The sequence below is a fragment of the Cottoperca gobio genome, chromosome 24 (genome assembly GCF_900634415.1).
Source record: "Cottoperca gobio chromosome 24, fCotGob3.1, whole genome shotgun sequence".
NCBI lineage: Eukaryota > Metazoa > Chordata > Actinopteri > Perciformes > Bovichtidae > Cottoperca > Cottoperca gobio.
In genome coordinates this window covers 1,412,499-1,429,107 of record NC_041378.1, presented here as the reverse complement: position 1 = coordinate 1,429,107, position 16,609 = coordinate 1,412,499, and the positions used below count along the sequence as shown (strand labels likewise).

At 41.8% G+C, this 16,609-nt stretch overlaps 2 protein-coding genes across 8 annotated transcripts in view; both read right to left on the bottom strand.

The window, feature by feature from the left end:
* Window positions 1-876: 876 nt before the first annotated feature.
* e2f6 (E2F transcription factor 6) lies at window positions 877-5,962 on the bottom strand. Of its 3 annotated transcripts, none has more exons than XM_029462590.1 (9): window positions 5,688-5,962; window positions 4,643-5,032; window positions 4,280-4,320; window positions 4,051-4,106; window positions 3,103-3,283; window positions 2,695-2,850; window positions 2,199-2,313; window positions 1,775-1,922; window positions 877-1,531 (listed from the first exon to the last, which is right to left on the bottom strand). In XM_029462590.1, exons 1-9 carry the CDS (start codon window positions 5,802-5,804, stop codon window positions 1,494-1,496), a joined length of 1,242 nt encoding a protein of 413 aa, XP_029318450.1. In that variant the 5' UTR covers window positions 5,805-5,962; the 3' UTR covers window positions 877-1,493. The 3 variants fall into 3 exon arrangements, with proteins under 3 accessions (XP_029318450.1, XP_029318449.1, XP_029318451.1); XM_029462589.1 differs by having other exon boundaries at window positions 3,097-3,283; window positions 5,688-5,961; XM_029462591.1 differs by having other exon boundaries at window positions 3,097-3,283; window positions 4,727-5,032; window positions 5,688-5,961.
* Window positions 5,963-6,600: 638 nt separating this feature from the next.
* myt1la (myelin transcription factor 1-like, a) overlaps window positions 6,601-16,609 on the bottom strand; it is a 67,041-nt gene continuing 57,032 nt past the window's right edge. The window contains exons 20-25 of one of the 5 annotated variants that reach the window (XM_029425290.1): window positions 14,626-14,853; window positions 14,289-14,380; window positions 14,100-14,203; window positions 13,114-13,257; window positions 11,372-11,434; window positions 6,601-9,674 (exon numbers count right to left, since the gene is read on the bottom strand). In XM_029425290.1, the coding sequence (XP_029281150.1) occupies window positions 9,534-9,674; window positions 11,372-11,434; window positions 13,114-13,257; window positions 14,100-14,203; window positions 14,289-14,380; window positions 14,626-14,853 (772 nt within the window). In that variant the 3' untranslated portion in view covers window positions 6,601-9,533. The remainder of the gene's footprint in view (window positions 9,675-11,371; window positions 11,435-13,113; window positions 13,258-14,099; window positions 14,204-14,288; window positions 14,381-14,625; window positions 14,854-16,609) is intronic. The other 4 variants (XM_029425291.1, XM_029425292.1, XM_029425294.1 and 1 more) reach the window with 4 other exon arrangements.

The window sequence follows — 16,609 nt, the reverse complement described above, 5'->3', positions numbered from 1 at the left end:
TGTTCTCTGCTCTGTGTGCGCTCTCTGCGCTCTGTGTTCTCTGCTCTGTGTGCTCTCTCTGCGCTCTGTATTCCCTGTGCTCTCTGCGCTCTGTGTTCTCTGCTCTGTGTGCTCTCTCTGCGCTCTGTGTTCTCTGCTCTGTGTGCTCTCTCTGCGCTCTGTGTTCTCTGTGCGCTCTGTATTCCCTGTGCTCTCTGTGCTCTGTGTTCTCTGCTCTGTGTGCTCTCTCTGCGCTCTCTCTGCGCTCTCTGACAATGTGATGGAGGAGAGACTCCGGGAAGATTCGGCCAGTTTGGCTGCAGGGTTTCAGCTCGAGGTTTGGATGTTGTGGTAGCACTGAAACAGGATCTGAGCAGACACACACACACACACACAAATATAGGAAGAGACTATTTTGTGTGTGAGACAGGACGACAGACATACAGGTTGTCAGATATGTCAGTGATGTTATGATACTTAAAGCTGCTGTCCACGCTGAACTGAGTTTATCTGGGATTTATAATGGCACTCAGGTTTCTGATGCCCCAACACAAAGAATAATAAAGTTGTTCTTGTTTGACAGGTGACGTCGATCCCGTGGCATCGCCCTTGTGATCAGGACTTAATGTTATTTTTTCCCCATCAGGTATTCTAACTCATTGGAGGCAGAACACTGAAACCTCTTCAGTCCCTCCGTTTGTTCAATTACTCAACATTCTGACGTATTTAAACAAAGTGGTTCTAGAGGCAAGTTTGTTCCTCCATTAAAACAAACGTACCTGCAGAGTATTCCTGGCGGGTTCAGCCAGAGAGAGGTCAAAGGTCAAACCAGCCAAACTTTCTACCACAGTTGTTGTTATAAAAGCTGCCGACAGTAAATAAAAAACAACGTCACAGTTTCATGAGTCGTTTTTCTTTATTGAATCTTTGAGGTGTTTTTCTACATTAGAAAGTTCAAATCAAGATGAAACACAAATAAAATTCAAAGACAAACATGTAACAGATAAAGTCAAATATTAAACAGCAAACGTCCTGTAGGACATGATGGAAACGTATAAAACAAAGCATCTGCATCAGGCAGCTGTGCGTCTGCAGATGAGCTCATTCACTCCTCTCCGCAATATAGCCGCAAACGTCCCGGTCGAACTGTCGTCGTCCTCCTCCTCCTCCTCCTCCTCCTCTTCCTCCAGAACATGATTTCCTTCTTCTGAACGAGGCCAACATCATGAAGGGTTGAATTAAAAAAGAAAATCTTTGCTGCGTTGCAAATGAAACTTTAAGTAGTGACTTCCGTGTGGAAACGTCTTTGTTTTGCGTCGGATCAGTTTGGATTTTATGATTTTTTTTGTATGTTTCAGTCGAGTATTTAAATATTGTACCACATGTGAGCTCGGCCGGTTGTGATCTCTGAGTTTCCAGCATGAACGGTGTTTCACTCCGACCCTTCAGGTACCTGCAGACGATGTTCTGGTGTCTGTGCGGGCAGCTGGCGCCCCCTGGTGGTCCGCTGCAGGCTATGCGCTCTGCACAGCGCTCTGTGGACTCGAGGATTCTGCAACATAAAGTAAATAAAACATATATCAGCTGAGTTTAGCGCCTCACAGATGTGTTCAGTGTCTGCACCTGCAGCATGTGGAAGATCATTTAAGAGTTTTAATTATCTTATGGGAAATAATATCTGCCAATCTTCTCCATATGTCTTCTTGTTGTTCTGAGTATGTTTGAAACCTGCAGTCTGGTGTTCCCCCTCAGTGTCACGTGTCGTGTGTCACGTGTCGTGTCCGTGTCGTGTCACCTGTGTGCAGCGCCGCCGTCTCTATCCGGCTTTCCTCCAGCGTTAAGAAGCAGCTGCTCTCCTCTGCAGACGCGTCTCCAGCCCCAACATCACAGGTCAGCACCATGATGGGACCCTTCCCCCCCGTCAGATGGACCTGAATGTTGTCCTGCGTCCACACACACACACACACACACACACACACACACACACACACACACACACACACACACACACACACACACACACACACACACACACACACACACACACACACACACACACACACACACACACACACACACACACACACACACACACACACACACACACACACACACACACACACACACACACACGTCTTGAAAAGGAAACACACACACTTCCCTTGCTCTTCTGAGGTAGATGAAGGCGCAGATCGTAATGGAAGCGGTCTCTCTCTCACCTCTGTGGGTGCAGGAACCTCCAGTTTGGTTTCCTCCGGAGCTTTGACGACGAGCACCGTCTGCTCCTGGAAGGTTCTGAGCCGCACGACGTCCTCGTGGGTCACGTAGGCAGACGTGCAGGAACCGTTAAAGAATGATCAACATGTACTCCCACAGCAGCGTGTTGCAGGCTCACTGTTACAACAGGAGGCTGATCATAATGCATAATGAGACACAGAATGTAAAGTTGTTGGCAGCAGGAGGAATGCGCTGAAGAGGAGGAAGTGATGCATCAGCACAAGCTGTAAACACGACAATGACGTCTCATCATAATGTTGATATGAAGCAGAACGCAGGAAGTTTCCATATTTGAGGCTGAAAACAGCATTTAAAGACATTTCTGCATGAAAGATTACTTTAACGATTCAACAAAATCAAAACAGTTGGTGATTATTTTTCTGTGGATCGACTACTTGATGAGGAGACGAGTTCTGTTTCCTGATATCTGAAGGATATGCAGCGTTGTCCGTGTCGTCCGTCATGTCGAACAGCTGCTGAGCGCAGCTCTTGATGAGCGTGTCCAGCGTGTCCTCCACCATCTTCAGGTTGTCCAACTCTCTCTGGAACTTCTGCTGGTTCTTCCACAGGAAGCTGAAGATGGAGCTGCTGCCTCTGAGCAGGCGAGTCGGAGCACAGGAGAAAGTTTCACTCAAGCGTTAAAGTTCATTCTCGGCCAATAACAGAGAGACATGCTGAAGACATATGTTCACGTTAAAAAGGTTTAACACCCAAAATATTATTTATCAAACTCAAACAGCTGCTTCAGGATCACGAATGCAAAATATCAAACTTGAATATGGTTTTAAAATCCGACAAAAGGGAACATTACAGAACATTACAAAGACTTCCTTCACTCACATCCACCTGAACTTGTTGGCCGACTGCTTCTCGATGAGGCTGATTCCTTCCAGCACGTTGGTGATGTCGTAGACTCGTCGCCGGCGGGTCTGCAGGCTCGTGGTCACCTGCCGCAGGTCCACCGAGCCGTCCGGAGCCGCCAGCAACAGCTCCAGGAAACGCTGCGTCAGCATCCCGAGGGAAACATCTGGACACACAGTTAGGGTTGGAAGATTTAACATCTCCATCTTTATAAGGTTTGATTAATACAACTTATTGTCTTGTAAGTAGATGATTCGATCTTTGAAGTGATCATTGAAATCAAAACCTCATTTCGATACTTTCTGTTTTGATAAAGCTTATAGTTAGGGCTGGCTCAGGCTTGCCTTGGATCAGCCCCTAGTCATGCTAAGGACAGTACATACGACGGGTGTCGTATGTACTGTCTGTAAAGCACACTGAGACAAATGTATAATTTGTGATATTGGGCTATATAAATACATTTGATTTGATAGTTTTATCTGGATTTAAATGACAACAACGTCACTGTTTGTAATTCTATCTCTCTCCTGTTTAATGTCTGCGCTCCTGTAGCACTATCAGAGCTGTGCAGCTACTGCAGACTAAAGATAAATGTATCATGACAAACATGCAACACTTCCTCCTGCTGCTAGTTCACATTCAACCCTTTGAACAAGGTGCAGAAACAAAAAGGAAAAGAGCAGGCAGAGCGAGAGGAGCTGCACACCCCCCACTCCTCAGCACGATGACAAGTGGCGTCTGTGTTAAAACAGTTTGTTCGGCTGCTCTTTAAATCCATACAGTTGCTCTTCTGTTGTATTCCTGACAGTGATTGCTGGGACATCTCTGTACTTTAATGCAGACCGTTAGAGTCTCTCGTTCTCAAATATATTTGACATTTTGTACAAACAGTTGTTACAGCGAAACGATCCGATGAAGGACAGACTGTCTCACCTTGTCTCGTGTATCTCTTGGCCTGATTCCTCTCTTTCCTCTGATGCAGGCCGACGCTGGACAGAAAGAGAGAAACTTTTAACTTAACGTTAACTTTGTCATTTCTGCACATGTGCAGGAACCACCATAAACACCTGATGAGGATTACAGCAAGGACAAATTATTTATTCAATTCTAACTAATAGATAAAAAGTGAGAGTTGCAGTTTGTAACGTGAGCGTGTCTTTACCCGGTCGTCTTGGACCCTGACGTGTTCTGAGCACCTGGATCCTGAAAGGAAGTGAAACAAAGCAGGTTAAACTTTTATCATTTGCATTTAAACATCTTTTTTTGGAGTTGCTTAAGTTTATGTTTTTGATAAATCGGAAATGAAGGAAAATGAACTTAAAATCAATAAATATGTAATAAAGTTACGAAGCAGAGTTACTGAGGGATCTGACAGGAGAAGCATGGTCGCAGAAACGTCTCTCCTCTGGTTCTGGACAAGAAAGGGGTCTACTTTATGTTTAACGATTATCTTATTTGCTTTGTGGTCCATAAAATAAAAACAGTTTACGGTCATAGAGCCGTAAAGAAAGCAGAAAATATTCACATTTATGAAGCTGGAATCAAAGAATCTATTTTCAAACATTTGACGACTGATTGATTCCTCTTCACAGCTCAAGAAGTCTCTGACCTGCTGCGCTGGTTCCACTGCGTGAGGTTCTGGTGCCGGAGGATCCACATGAGCAGGACCGTCGTCTTCATCCTCCTCATCATCACAGCCACCACCGGGGCCCCACTGATCCTCTTCCTCAGACGACTCGGCTCCCCAGGGGCTAATCACGCCCAGGGGCCCGTCCAGGCAGGGGGGCATGATGGGGATGGCGTCACTTTTGACCCCGTTGGGGGAGATGTCCTCGGGCAGGAAGTGGTCTTCACAGATTAAATGCTGCTCTGTCGAGTCCTGCTTCTCCGTCTCCCTCAGCGCCGCCAGCCATACCTGAACAAAGTCATCAGTGTTACTGTACTGGACATTTTAATATACAAATATGTTATAGTGAACGAGCGATCCAATGAAATATGACTTCAGATTGGATGTTAAAACGAGTCTTTTATTTTGGAGGGCGGGGTCAGAGGCAATGTTTGTTTAACTAAAGTTCAATATAATATTAAATGAGTTCAACTCAACTAAATTGTTGATTCTTTTATTTCTATAAGATGATTATGATATGGAATGATACGTTTGTTTCCACCTGGCAAAGCTAATATATTGATATAGCACATTTCATAGTGAATAGTGAATCAGGCAGGTATTTAGATGGGATTAAGTGAACATTTACATAAAACATGGTAAATACTGAGCAAATAACCCGTACATCTTACTTTTAGTTCCCTTCATTTCCCGTTAATTCTCACGGAGAGTTACCATTTTGATCATTGCTGGAGTTTCTGTTGGTAATTTAAAGCCCAACATGCCACTAACACCGTGTTTGTCTCGTGACACAGGTTCCGTTAGGTTAGCTAACACAGTGACGTAATGTTAGCATTAAGCTAGCCAGTAGAAAGAGGGATAAACAAAAGGTACACGACTAAAGCTCTGTATTCACCTGCATTAACGTTAGAGAGCAGTCATACATCACATGTGTGTTAAATACCTTGACCCGCGCGGTGTCTTTGGGGAAGATAAAGAACCTCTTCGGTGGTCGGTTGAAAATCCCCCGGTTCGCGTTCACGGAGCGGTTGGGACACCCAGAGACGACACACTTCACCATGCTAACCGTTACTCCTCCACCTAAACCGAACCAACCCGGGTTAACGGACCACCCGAGCCCCGTTACTAATCGTCAACAACTGCCACAATACAACGCCTGTCCGGTTTGTTTACGTCGTGTTTCGCTGTTGTGTTTCAGACCGGAAAGGGTGTGTTTTGAACCGGAAATACAACAGTGCAGGAAAATATAGCAGAGCGCGGCAATTTAGTGCCACCTGCTGTCAGAGTGATGTTATTACACATACAATAAATAATAATAATAATAATAATAATAATAATAATAATAATAATAATAATAATAATAATAATAATAATAATAATAATAATAATAATAATAATAATAACAACTTGTAAAATAACAATCTAAAACATTTGTTTTTGTTTTTTCAATTTGAGACTTTTTTCATTCTCACATGATATTAGACTAGAGGAACTAAATGTAAAGTTATAAAAATAAATGTAGGGGAGTAAAAAGTCAAATATTTCCCTCATAGATGTAGAAATATAAAGTAGCATGAAATGAAAAAGTAAAGTACAAGTAGAAACTTAAAAGTTGCACTTAAAGTGTTTAGTTGCATTCCACCACTGTGAATGTTTACTGTGATGAGTTATTATTTATCTGCAGCAGGATTTAAGCAACAAAAGCACATTTTAATGAATTGAAACTAACGGCTACCTCGCAGGAAGACATTTGTTTTTAACCCTTCTGATCCTTTAAATAGATGTATTCCCAACATGCTGTTCATTACTGACTTTTCTTAATATCAGTTTCAAATTGAAAACACAAACAGCTTGTATTCAGTGTTGCAACACAAGATTTATTCAGAGCAAGAGATGCCAACACCAGCATGATAAAAATTGTACAAACTTCACAAGTCAAATTAAAATATCAACAAAACCCATGCCATGTGGTAAGAAAACTGTTGTTGAAAGTTTGCGAGTGTCACAGAAAAAGGGGCAAAAGGAGAGAAAATGAATGTTGTATAAAAACCCCTTATCAATGCACCGCTGAAAAGAAACTAACATTTTCATAAACTGATGATTTCACAAATATTCATATGGATTTCTTTTGCATTCTAGCATGTCACATGTTAGTGTTGAGATTCTCTATGTAAATAGTTACAGTTTAGCTTTTACATCTGATATTACAATATCTAGTCTATTGACTTGTCTTTAAGTGGCAGAATTGTGCTTTAACTCCCATTTCCTTTGTTATCAGTAAGAATAACCCACTAAATAAAAAATACAAGCTGCCAGTCTATCTAATGCAGAAGTTTACTGGCAGGAAGCTGCAGACACAAAGCTTTGGACAGAGATGTGAAGTCAGGGAATGAGGCTTTGCAGTAAAAGTCCAAAAAAGAAGCATCTTTAAAGGAAAACTCCCCGTTAGCAGTTTGGTGTTTATGTTTCTGAAAAGTATTAAACGTCACCTTTTAGGGATTAGTCCCTCAGTCACCAATGAGATGGTTTTGATTCGGTTGAAGTTACAAATTGAGTTTCTACTTTAATGTCTTTACATTAGGAAACAGAAATCCAAACTTTGTGGTTATAAGTGAGAGAAAGTGCGTAATTCAAACCCACGTTTTCATGACCACTCAACAAATGTTCTCGACGTATTTTATTTCATTTTATCCTCATTTACCAAAAAAGTTTAATCTCTTTCTCTATTGCAAGGCATTCTGGGAAATGTAGGAAATCTCAAACAGCTCATTTTAGAGTTTAGAGTTGAGGTCGAGGTACGACACTGAACCAGACGGAGCATTTGAGCTGCAGTTTACAAAAAGAATAATCTTTTAGTTTCCGTTCTTCCTGAAGGACGATCGCACAAAGCAGAATTCTAAGCTCTGTGATTGGATGTTTATCCCCACAATGCACATTGGGAGTTGCAGTTCCCTTCGTCACACACACACACGTGCTCCTTTGACTAAAATATTTGTTAACATATCTGTTCATCTTTTGCTCTTGTATTCAGCCGACAGTCTCCCCACGAGATAACTCTTGCATGTTGTGACTCTATTTGTACAAAGAGAAACATTTCTCATATTTAAAATGCAACCATGCATTCATGTTTTAAAATTGTCATTCGCAACACTATGTTGTACGTGGGTACAAATGGAGCATTTCCAACACTGAGGATGTTTCAAACGCTGTGGTTCCTTCTGCTCTCAGACACCGGACGGGGAGTTTTCCTTTAAATAACAAATCAACTCAGTGAAATTTGTTCCAAGTTGCTTTCAAACAGGAACCACCAGCACAAAGTCTTGTCGAAGTCACAGTTTCCACAAACTCGCTGTACAGTTTTTGCTTCATTTACCACGTGATAATACTTTGACATACTCCAATAAAGTGCATGCATGATCGACGGTGTTCAGAAAACATTTTCCATCAGTACTGTGATTTCAGACCAACTGTCATCGTAAGGCCGATTCAGATCAAATACTCAGTCGGTAAATTCAGTGCGCAGACGTCGCGTTCCGACTGCTGGCTCTACTTTCTCTTCATCTTCTCATCTTCCTTCATGTCCCATTGCGGCTCACACAATAAGATGCATGGTCGGAAAGACGTTTTCTACAGAACGAGTGCAATATACAATGAGGGATGGGGACGTTTGACCCTGTAAGTCCAGTGGAGCTGTCGGCCTTTAGATAGAAAAATCATATCTACAAATCCTTCCGCCTGCCAAGTGCCTCTTAATCGACAATAAAAACATCAAAACATGGAAACAAAGGTGTCCCTGTGCAAAGTCGAACATGACAGAACCAAAGTCCTTTCACCCGCGTCAGATTCCTAAAACATGATTGTAGTAAAAGGTTATACAAAACGCAATACATTTATAGTTAGTAAAAAGATCTATCAGCTCTTTGCTAGTTATATTCATAAGAAATTGCATATACCCAAACATTTTTTCATATAGATTGCATCCCATATCTAAACAAACGATTTTATATTATCATACCAATATTGCTGACACATTGTCCTATTAGCTAGTTCAAGGTTGATGATTAAAAGAAATTCAGAATGGCAGATTGTCTCCTACATTTTCTGTAGCCATTGGTCTTTCGGCTTCGTTCTCCGCACGAACAAAGAAAAGCGACAGAACAGTTTGAAACGAAACAACTCCGAAGGGGATGATGGGATTTGCACCAGTAAGTTTCCGTGTCATGATGTTTGAAATCTTCTTGCTTATAGCATTGGTTCTTCTCCTAATTTTAGCCAAAGATTTACAGTAATATTAGTGTCCACTTCCAAACATTACAAAAATGAATGAATTACATCCAAACCTCCAGCTTTACAGCTCGTGAGAAAAGCCTTTCGGAAATGATTGCTCTTCAGGTTCCCCCTCGCCGCTCCGCTCCCCGTTAAACCCGTGACGCCCAGTTTTTTGATGTATCGCATTAAACTAAGAAATGATTCAAGCTTACAATAAATACATATACACTAGAATGTGCATACATTAGCAGCTATAAACAGTACATCACATTATATTAGGTCATATGAAAATGTACAAAACGTGAATGTTCGTTTAAAACGTTGGTAATTGTTTTTCAAAGCAAGGCAACGACAATCAAAATAATAAAAAAAGAGATACCCATGGAGTTGAGAGCATAACAGCAGAAGAATTAAAAGAACTATGGTAGATTACAGCAGCAAAAACAACCCATTACCCTCTTTTAACTCTTTTTTTGTTGTTGTTTTTGCTTTGCATTTGTTATTTTGGCCTCAGCCAGGGCTAAACCTGGATACCCTGAACGGCCTGTTTGATGTTCTCCAGCAGCGCCTTGTTCTCCGGGCTCTGGTACTGGTCCTGGTGAGTGTACATGTCTGTCAATGTACTCACATAAGTGTCAAAGTTCTGTTCATTCATTGGCTCCTGTGAGGGAAGAGAAACCCATGAAGAAACAAACAATCAGACGCATTAGAGTTTCTGTTTTTCAACAGCATCAGTATTTGTTCTGTTAAACATTGTGGGGGAAAGGGAGGAAGGGAGGAAGGGATGGAGGAAGGGAGGAAGGGATGGAGGAAGGGAGGTAGGGAGGAAGGGAGGAAAGGAGGAAGGGAGGAAGGGAGGAAGGGATGGAGGAAGGGAGGAAGGGAGGAAGGGATGGAGGAAGGGAGGAAGGGATGGAGGAAGGGAGGTAGGGAGGAAGGGAGGAAAGGATGAAGGGAGGAAGGGAGGAAGGGATGGAGGAAGGGAGGGATGGAGGGAGGAAGGGAGTAAGGGAGGTTGGGAGGGAGGAAGGGAGGAAGGGAGGTAGGGGGAAGGGAAGAGGGAGGAAGGGAGGGAGGGAAGAAGGGAGGGAGGGGGAAAGGGAGAAAGGGAGGGGGGAAGAAGGGAGGACGGGAGGAAGGAAGGGAGCAAGGGATGGAGGAAGGGAGGTAGGGAGGAAGGGAGCGAGGGAGGGAGGAAGGGAACACCATCAGGGAAGCATGGCTCGCTTACAAAAACTCACTAATATACTTAAATAATAATCTTTCTTATTACATTTAAATCTTGATTAATATTTATACTTCAGCCTGTTTACGAAAAGCAACTCCAAACCATGCAAACACAGGAGAGGATGGTTAGCTAGTGGATCGATGGTTAATGTTTAGCATATGGAGACAAAATCAGGATGTTAGAAACTAATGGGAGGTTAATGGGCAGATGAAGGAGACACAACTTAACTTAGCCAACGGGAAGTTTTGGTGGTTAAGATATTTCTCAGAGCAGCTTTGGTTTTATGTTCTTATTGTTTGAGTTCAACCCCAGTGTGCAAAGCAAACAAGCATTGGTGTTTCCAAAACAAATTCTAATTTGATCAAGTTCTACTGGAAAGGTCACGATTTCCGTTTCTTTGGACGAGCACAGTCAGTGTTAAATGTGGCGTCCCGCAGGGCTCGATTTAAGGCCCAGTTCCCTTTAGCCTGTATGTGCTTTCTCAGCTCATTATCTCAAGAAGTTACGTCGATAGTAGACGATTCCACTCCTCAAGATTAACGTCCAATGCCAATATTAGTTACCAATGCATGTACAAATGTATTCATACATGTTTGTGATACTTCAAAAAGGTCATCCGCAATGTTATAAATCTTTCTTTCTTTCTTATTAACATATGTTGCCAGTTAACTTTCACCCAATAGCTTTGCAGTCAACTGCAGTTTAACTCAACCAATCAGATGGTTTCTGACTCCAGAGCAGCTCGGCCTCCAGCTTTGTGGATCTAGAACTAATATTTGCATAAATGTAACTTGACCTTTTAAATTCATATTTCCTGTCGATTGCTTCACAATTTTTTTGTGTCTCATTTTATTAAGTTTTGATTATTTCTTAGACAGTTTTAGCTACTCAAATAGGATTTATGTGTTTTGTTGTTTGGAAAAATCAAAGCACATCAGATGTTTTTTTATCTGGAATTGTCCACCGGTAGATTAGTTACTGGGGAACCAGGTGTTACACTCTTATATACTAAAGGATCAATGGATAGTTGTGATGTGCAGACGCTAAAGGAGCTAAAGGAGCTAAAGGAAGGAAGGGATGACAGTGCAGAAGAGAAGGATAATTGGATAAAGGATAAATGGATGTCTTACTCTGGGAGGCATCTGTAAACAGCAGTTATGTTTTACTGGGGCCTCTTTCTGTGGCAGCGGTCTCTACAGGAGAGGGTGTACAGAGAAGTCTATTAGCCCGCTACACACATGGTGCGGCACATGGCTTCATAAGCTACACCGAGAAATAAAAACACGTCCGCCTCAGCAAGTCATTTCCCCTCCGGCTCTGTTCACACTGTGGCGGAAAGTTTCCCCAATTCTGATTCTTTAAAACAAAATACAAAACAAGAATTCTTTGTACTGAAACAAAAATGGATTTGACCTTTTTTGTCATTTTTGATTTGGTCGTTTCCCATTATTAACTTATATGCTGCAGTTACACTAAAGCCCTGCAGTGTGACTGGAGCCTTGGGTTCAGTTAGGAAATGTCTGCACTCCAAATGGTAGAATTAGTTTCCAGGAAACACTCTGTCCAACACAAATCAACTCATTTGAGGAAAATGGAGGGATTATCTGCAGACGAACTGTATGTGTAGTTTAGCAGGATTCAGAGCGGGTGTCAGGAGGGATGAAGATCTAATTCCTTGTTAAGACGGACATGTTTCTTGCAGTGTGATATGAGGCTACACGACTAGAAGTAACTCGGTTCATACTGCGTACAGAGATTATCCAATTAGCCCCAGTCTTCTTTCTCACTGAGACAACATGACGTCAAACAGCCATGAGCGCTTCACTCAAAGCGAAAAAGAGACGTGTCTTTATGTGACACTCTGTGAGGCGTTGTAAAGCACAGAAGAAGCACAGCATGGACTGCTGGGGAGAGAAGAAGAAGGTGGCGAACAGAAAGAAGCAGATGAGGAAAAAACCTGAGTGTCGTTACAGAGAAGACGACTTTAACATTTCCCTGGATTACAATCATGAGCAGATGTTAGCTGGTCAGATGCAACTTCACTGTCCCACAAAGAGTCATCGTTTGAGATAAAGCAGGAAACATATCGAGCACATTAAATATGAAACAACGGACAGAAGTTGCAAAAACTCCCTCAGATAAATCAACACAATTAAATAAAGCATCTTTTATATCAAGTTTCTAATTCTGTCTCAATGTTAACAAATCATTTTGTCTGTTATTAAGTCATAAAAACTGTATTTTCTACAATGTAAGAGCAAAAGATCTGACAATATTCTGTAATGTTTCGATCATCGAGAAAACATTTACTGTGGATTGAAACGGATCTTATTTCTGTAGTCGTCTGTCTGCTTGTATTTCATTTGTTTTTTTACAGAACAATTAAATATTAAAGACAAATTTAGATCCTTCCGAAATTAACAAATGTGCAACGAATCGTCACAACATTTCTACAAAAATGGCCAAATTTAAGATTTCCCTAGCAAAACTACTTTTACCTACATTACAGCCTGAAGGACTCGCTGTTTGTTTAGTGGAGGAGAGAAGCCGCTACCTTTCCATAAAGACGACCCAACTACTACACAGATGATCAATGAGCTCTTATTGTGAAGGGAGGTTACTGACCTATTACCTACCAAAATAAAAACGTTATTTAATGTACTGTAAGAGTTTCTTTATACTGACATAAGTTAATTTATCTGCCGGGTGATAACTGCACATTTGAGATCATTTGATTGAAATGAATGTCAAAGCTGATGAGTCGAGATACAAGAACATATTACTTTCTAAGCTTGTAAACGTTTGAAGCCTCCTGTGAAAGTTTATTCTCAACACACCGTTCACCTGAAGGTGAAGTCAACTTGTTGCTCACCATGTGTGGAAGCTGGATGTTAGCTAAGCTGTTGATGAGCGACTGGCTGAGGTTGGCCAGCTCGTGCAGCAGCGAGTCGTTCTGCTGCTCGATCGCCTTGTTCTCCTCCTCGATGGACTTCAGGCTCGTCTCCATAGTGGTGATCTGCAGGGCGAGCAAATCATCAGCAGCTGTCACTTTGTTGGGGGGGGGTATGTTTGTATCATGTGCAGCATTTGAAGGTTAGCCGGGGATTGAAATGTTGTCCATTTAAATAAATCTGTGGGTTTTTTTGGAGTCTGGTTGCAGACATTACTCTTTTCATCCAAATGTTTTTTACTTTAGTGCTGCAGAAAGTTATCGTAATAATGGCTCATAAAAGTAAGTTTCTAATTTAATGTCATCACTCTTCTGCTCTGCATTTCTGTTTATAACAGAATACGGTTTTCATTTACTAATTAATTCAAGTTGCTTCTACCCGTTTTGCCTTAAATGCTACTGAAAGTCTTTTAATGTGAAACATCTGTGCAGGTGTTGAGAATCATTGAAAGCAGCTTAACACCAATAAAAAAACAGCAAAGTAGAATCAGTTGGGCTCAAGTGGGCATGGCGACCTTGGGTGTCCTGAAAGGCGCTTCTAAATAAAATGTATTATTATTATTATTATTATTATTAAGTAGTAAAACACTACAGCTACAATATTATAGATCAGATTGAACACTGCAAACGGTCAACAGGGAGGAAATCATTGGAAACTGACAGGTCAGGAAGTAAACAACAAAAGGGAAATCAGGAGTAAATTGTCTTTAATATAAACCTGTGTTGAATAAATTCCTGGCTGACGGTTGAGCTTTTTGTTGGTTTGGTGATCTTTAAGTTCTTCCTTGTAAAAGGGTGCATCGTCTGCAAAGTGTTGTTTCTGTGTGCTGCAGTAAAACTCTCTTCACAAATGTTCCACACATTAACCCACAAACTTAATGTATTTATACTACAGTAAGCCGTCTTACTTGTGTCCTCAGTTTTATCATGTCGGACTCCACTTGATTGTTGGACTCGTTCAGATCTTTGATTTCTTCATCCAGCTGTTTGATTTCTTCATCATTTTCGATGCCTGACACCAAAAAGAACATTTTGATCAGATTCTGATATGTTTTCTTTTTCTTGTTCTCTGTCTTGGGTTGAGGTTTGTCTCTGACCTTTGCTTGCTCTTTGCTTGATTGTCAGCATCTCCACGCCGCTCATCCTGGCCTTCTTCATGGCGGAGGTGGCACGGGGACAACCGGAGAGGCTGGAATAAAACACAAACACACGCACATTGACGAAAGCTTGACTGCAAAGTTTTATAAATCTGCTGCAAACTTGCAAGTCTGTGCTAGCTGATTATCATTTAATTAATCAATTGAAACACTGTAAGGAAGGAAATTAATCTACATGCATTATGATTTGCATAACATCTGGATAAGCATTTTCCAATAGAACAGTCACAATAACATATTTCTGTGTTACAGTTGAAACAGAATGACACAGAGCCACGCCCACCTCCGATGGGTCAGGAAGCTCCCGCTGACATGTCCCGAGCCGTCACAGCCGGGGGTCGGGCAGCTCATGCCGTCCGTCTTTCCAGATTTCCAGACAAACTGCGAGCCGTTGACGTAGCTGTCCTTCTGCCTCTTTGCTGCCAAGGGGCAGCCTGACGCGCTGCGGTGGGAGGCGTACTTCCCTGTCACATGACCCTGTCCATCACAGCCCGGCACCGGACACCTGAAAGGAAGAACAGACGGACGTGTCAAAGAGCTTGAGATAGAAAATCCATCACAGTCAACATTTAGTTTCCTTTGTTTGATTTTGTAGCACAAGGAGATTTGAAAACAAATTCATGTTAACTTTTCCACAACAAGACTAATTGTGTACAGTTATGTAGGCTAGTATACTGTGTTTAGAAAATGGACATGTCAAATCAAGCAATCTGATTGGTTCTTAGCCGTGGTATAATGAGCGTATATCACGGGTAGAATTGTAGAATTGTACTTTTCACAACAAGTCAGTATCCCTCCGCGTCTGAGAAAAAACTACAACCGTTACAGCTGTTAAATTACGTCCGTTAAGAAACAAACTTACGGAACCAGATTGAACTGTAAACACGTCTGTGTTTCAGCCTGTATAGTACATGTTTGATTATTGTCATTTCACGCTGATATTATTTATAATAAAAGCAACCGAACGAATGGAACTCTGATCTTATTTACATAGTAAAGCTTTGTACTCTGGAGGAATGGATCGATCAGTGCCTATCTCCAGAGAAGAAAGCCCCTAAAAGACGACATGCAGAGCTACGTGAAGAGCAGGTAGACCAAATGGAAAAAAAACGAAACGAACAGAACACCGCGCTAGCTGTTAGTGTTGTTGCATAGCAACCACCTCGCACTATGTTTTGTGCAGAAGGCAACGGGGGGACTATTTCATAACATCATTATTTAATAATAAAAACAATTTAAATTGGAGTGTGTATTTTCCTTTCATATTGCCCCACTTGGTAACCGTTTTATAAAAGCAATAGCTCACTTCAGACCGTGATATATGGTCATTACATCACAGTTAAGAGGGTTGTACCACGCCCCTTAACTGTGATATAATGACCATATACTACGGCGTCAGCTATTGCTTAAATATACTATTTGTCATTGCATACAATTTCTGCAGGTTGCATACAAAAAAAACAATTATGCAATATATATGCAGAAGAATATCAGACGAAGTTCAGAATGCCAAGAAAAAGTGTTTCCTTAGAAAAGAGTTGTGATCCTTGTGTTTCATTGCATTACCAACGATAACGTGACTTTGACAAAGCAAATGAAGTCGGCTAAATGTTGGCTATGATGTGTTTTCTATCTGTAGCACGTTTGTCTGTATACCTTCAGTATATTCCACGAGATCAATTTGTATATATTCCACATAATAGTGAACCAGGAAGTGCAAAGTTCTCCTGAACGTAACCCAGTTGTTTCCTGTGAAGATGGAAGTTCATTTTGAAAAGACTGTTTGCATGTAACGAGCGGAAATTGACACGTGTTGCTAAACCTTCGTAGGAAAATGCACGAAGGGAGGACTGACATCGAGTCACGACTCACCTCCTCACCTACAACCCTCTCCTCCTCCCTCCTCAGGCCTCGAGGCCACAGCGGTGCAGCGATGAGCAGGACACGGCTCGCTCTGCAGATGACACCTCCTCAATTTCTAGACAGTCTGCTCTGCCTCCTGCATCCCAAAACGCCCTTCGCAGTGACATTTGAGCTGATTAGAATGAGCCGTGCGTCGGCGGGCCGCTCCCCAGTCGAGCCCAGGTTAAGCTTAATTACGCTTCCACTGTTAAAGATGATGGTGGGTGGAACAGAGGTGGAAGCAACAGCTGGCTGCAGACTGACACCAGCTGAACTTATTATTCACAAGGTCGTATTGGCTTAGCGTTACGGCTCTGCTTTAAGGAAAATGTCAAACGCTCACTAGTGCTAACCTTTAG

Coding starts and splice junctions, on each gene's coding strand:
- e2f6 (XM_029462589.1), bottom strand. CDS start 5,804: ATGGTGAAGTGTGTCGTCTCTGGGTGTCCCAACCGCTCCGTGAACGCG. Junction 4,107..4,279: donor TCAGGGTCCAAGACGACCGG/GTAAAGACACGC, acceptor CTTTCTGTCCAG/CGTCGGCCTGCATCAGAGGA. Junction 2,314..2,694: donor GACGACACGGACAACGCTGC/ATATCCTTCAGA, acceptor CGGTTCCTGCAC/GTCTGCCTACGTGACCCACG.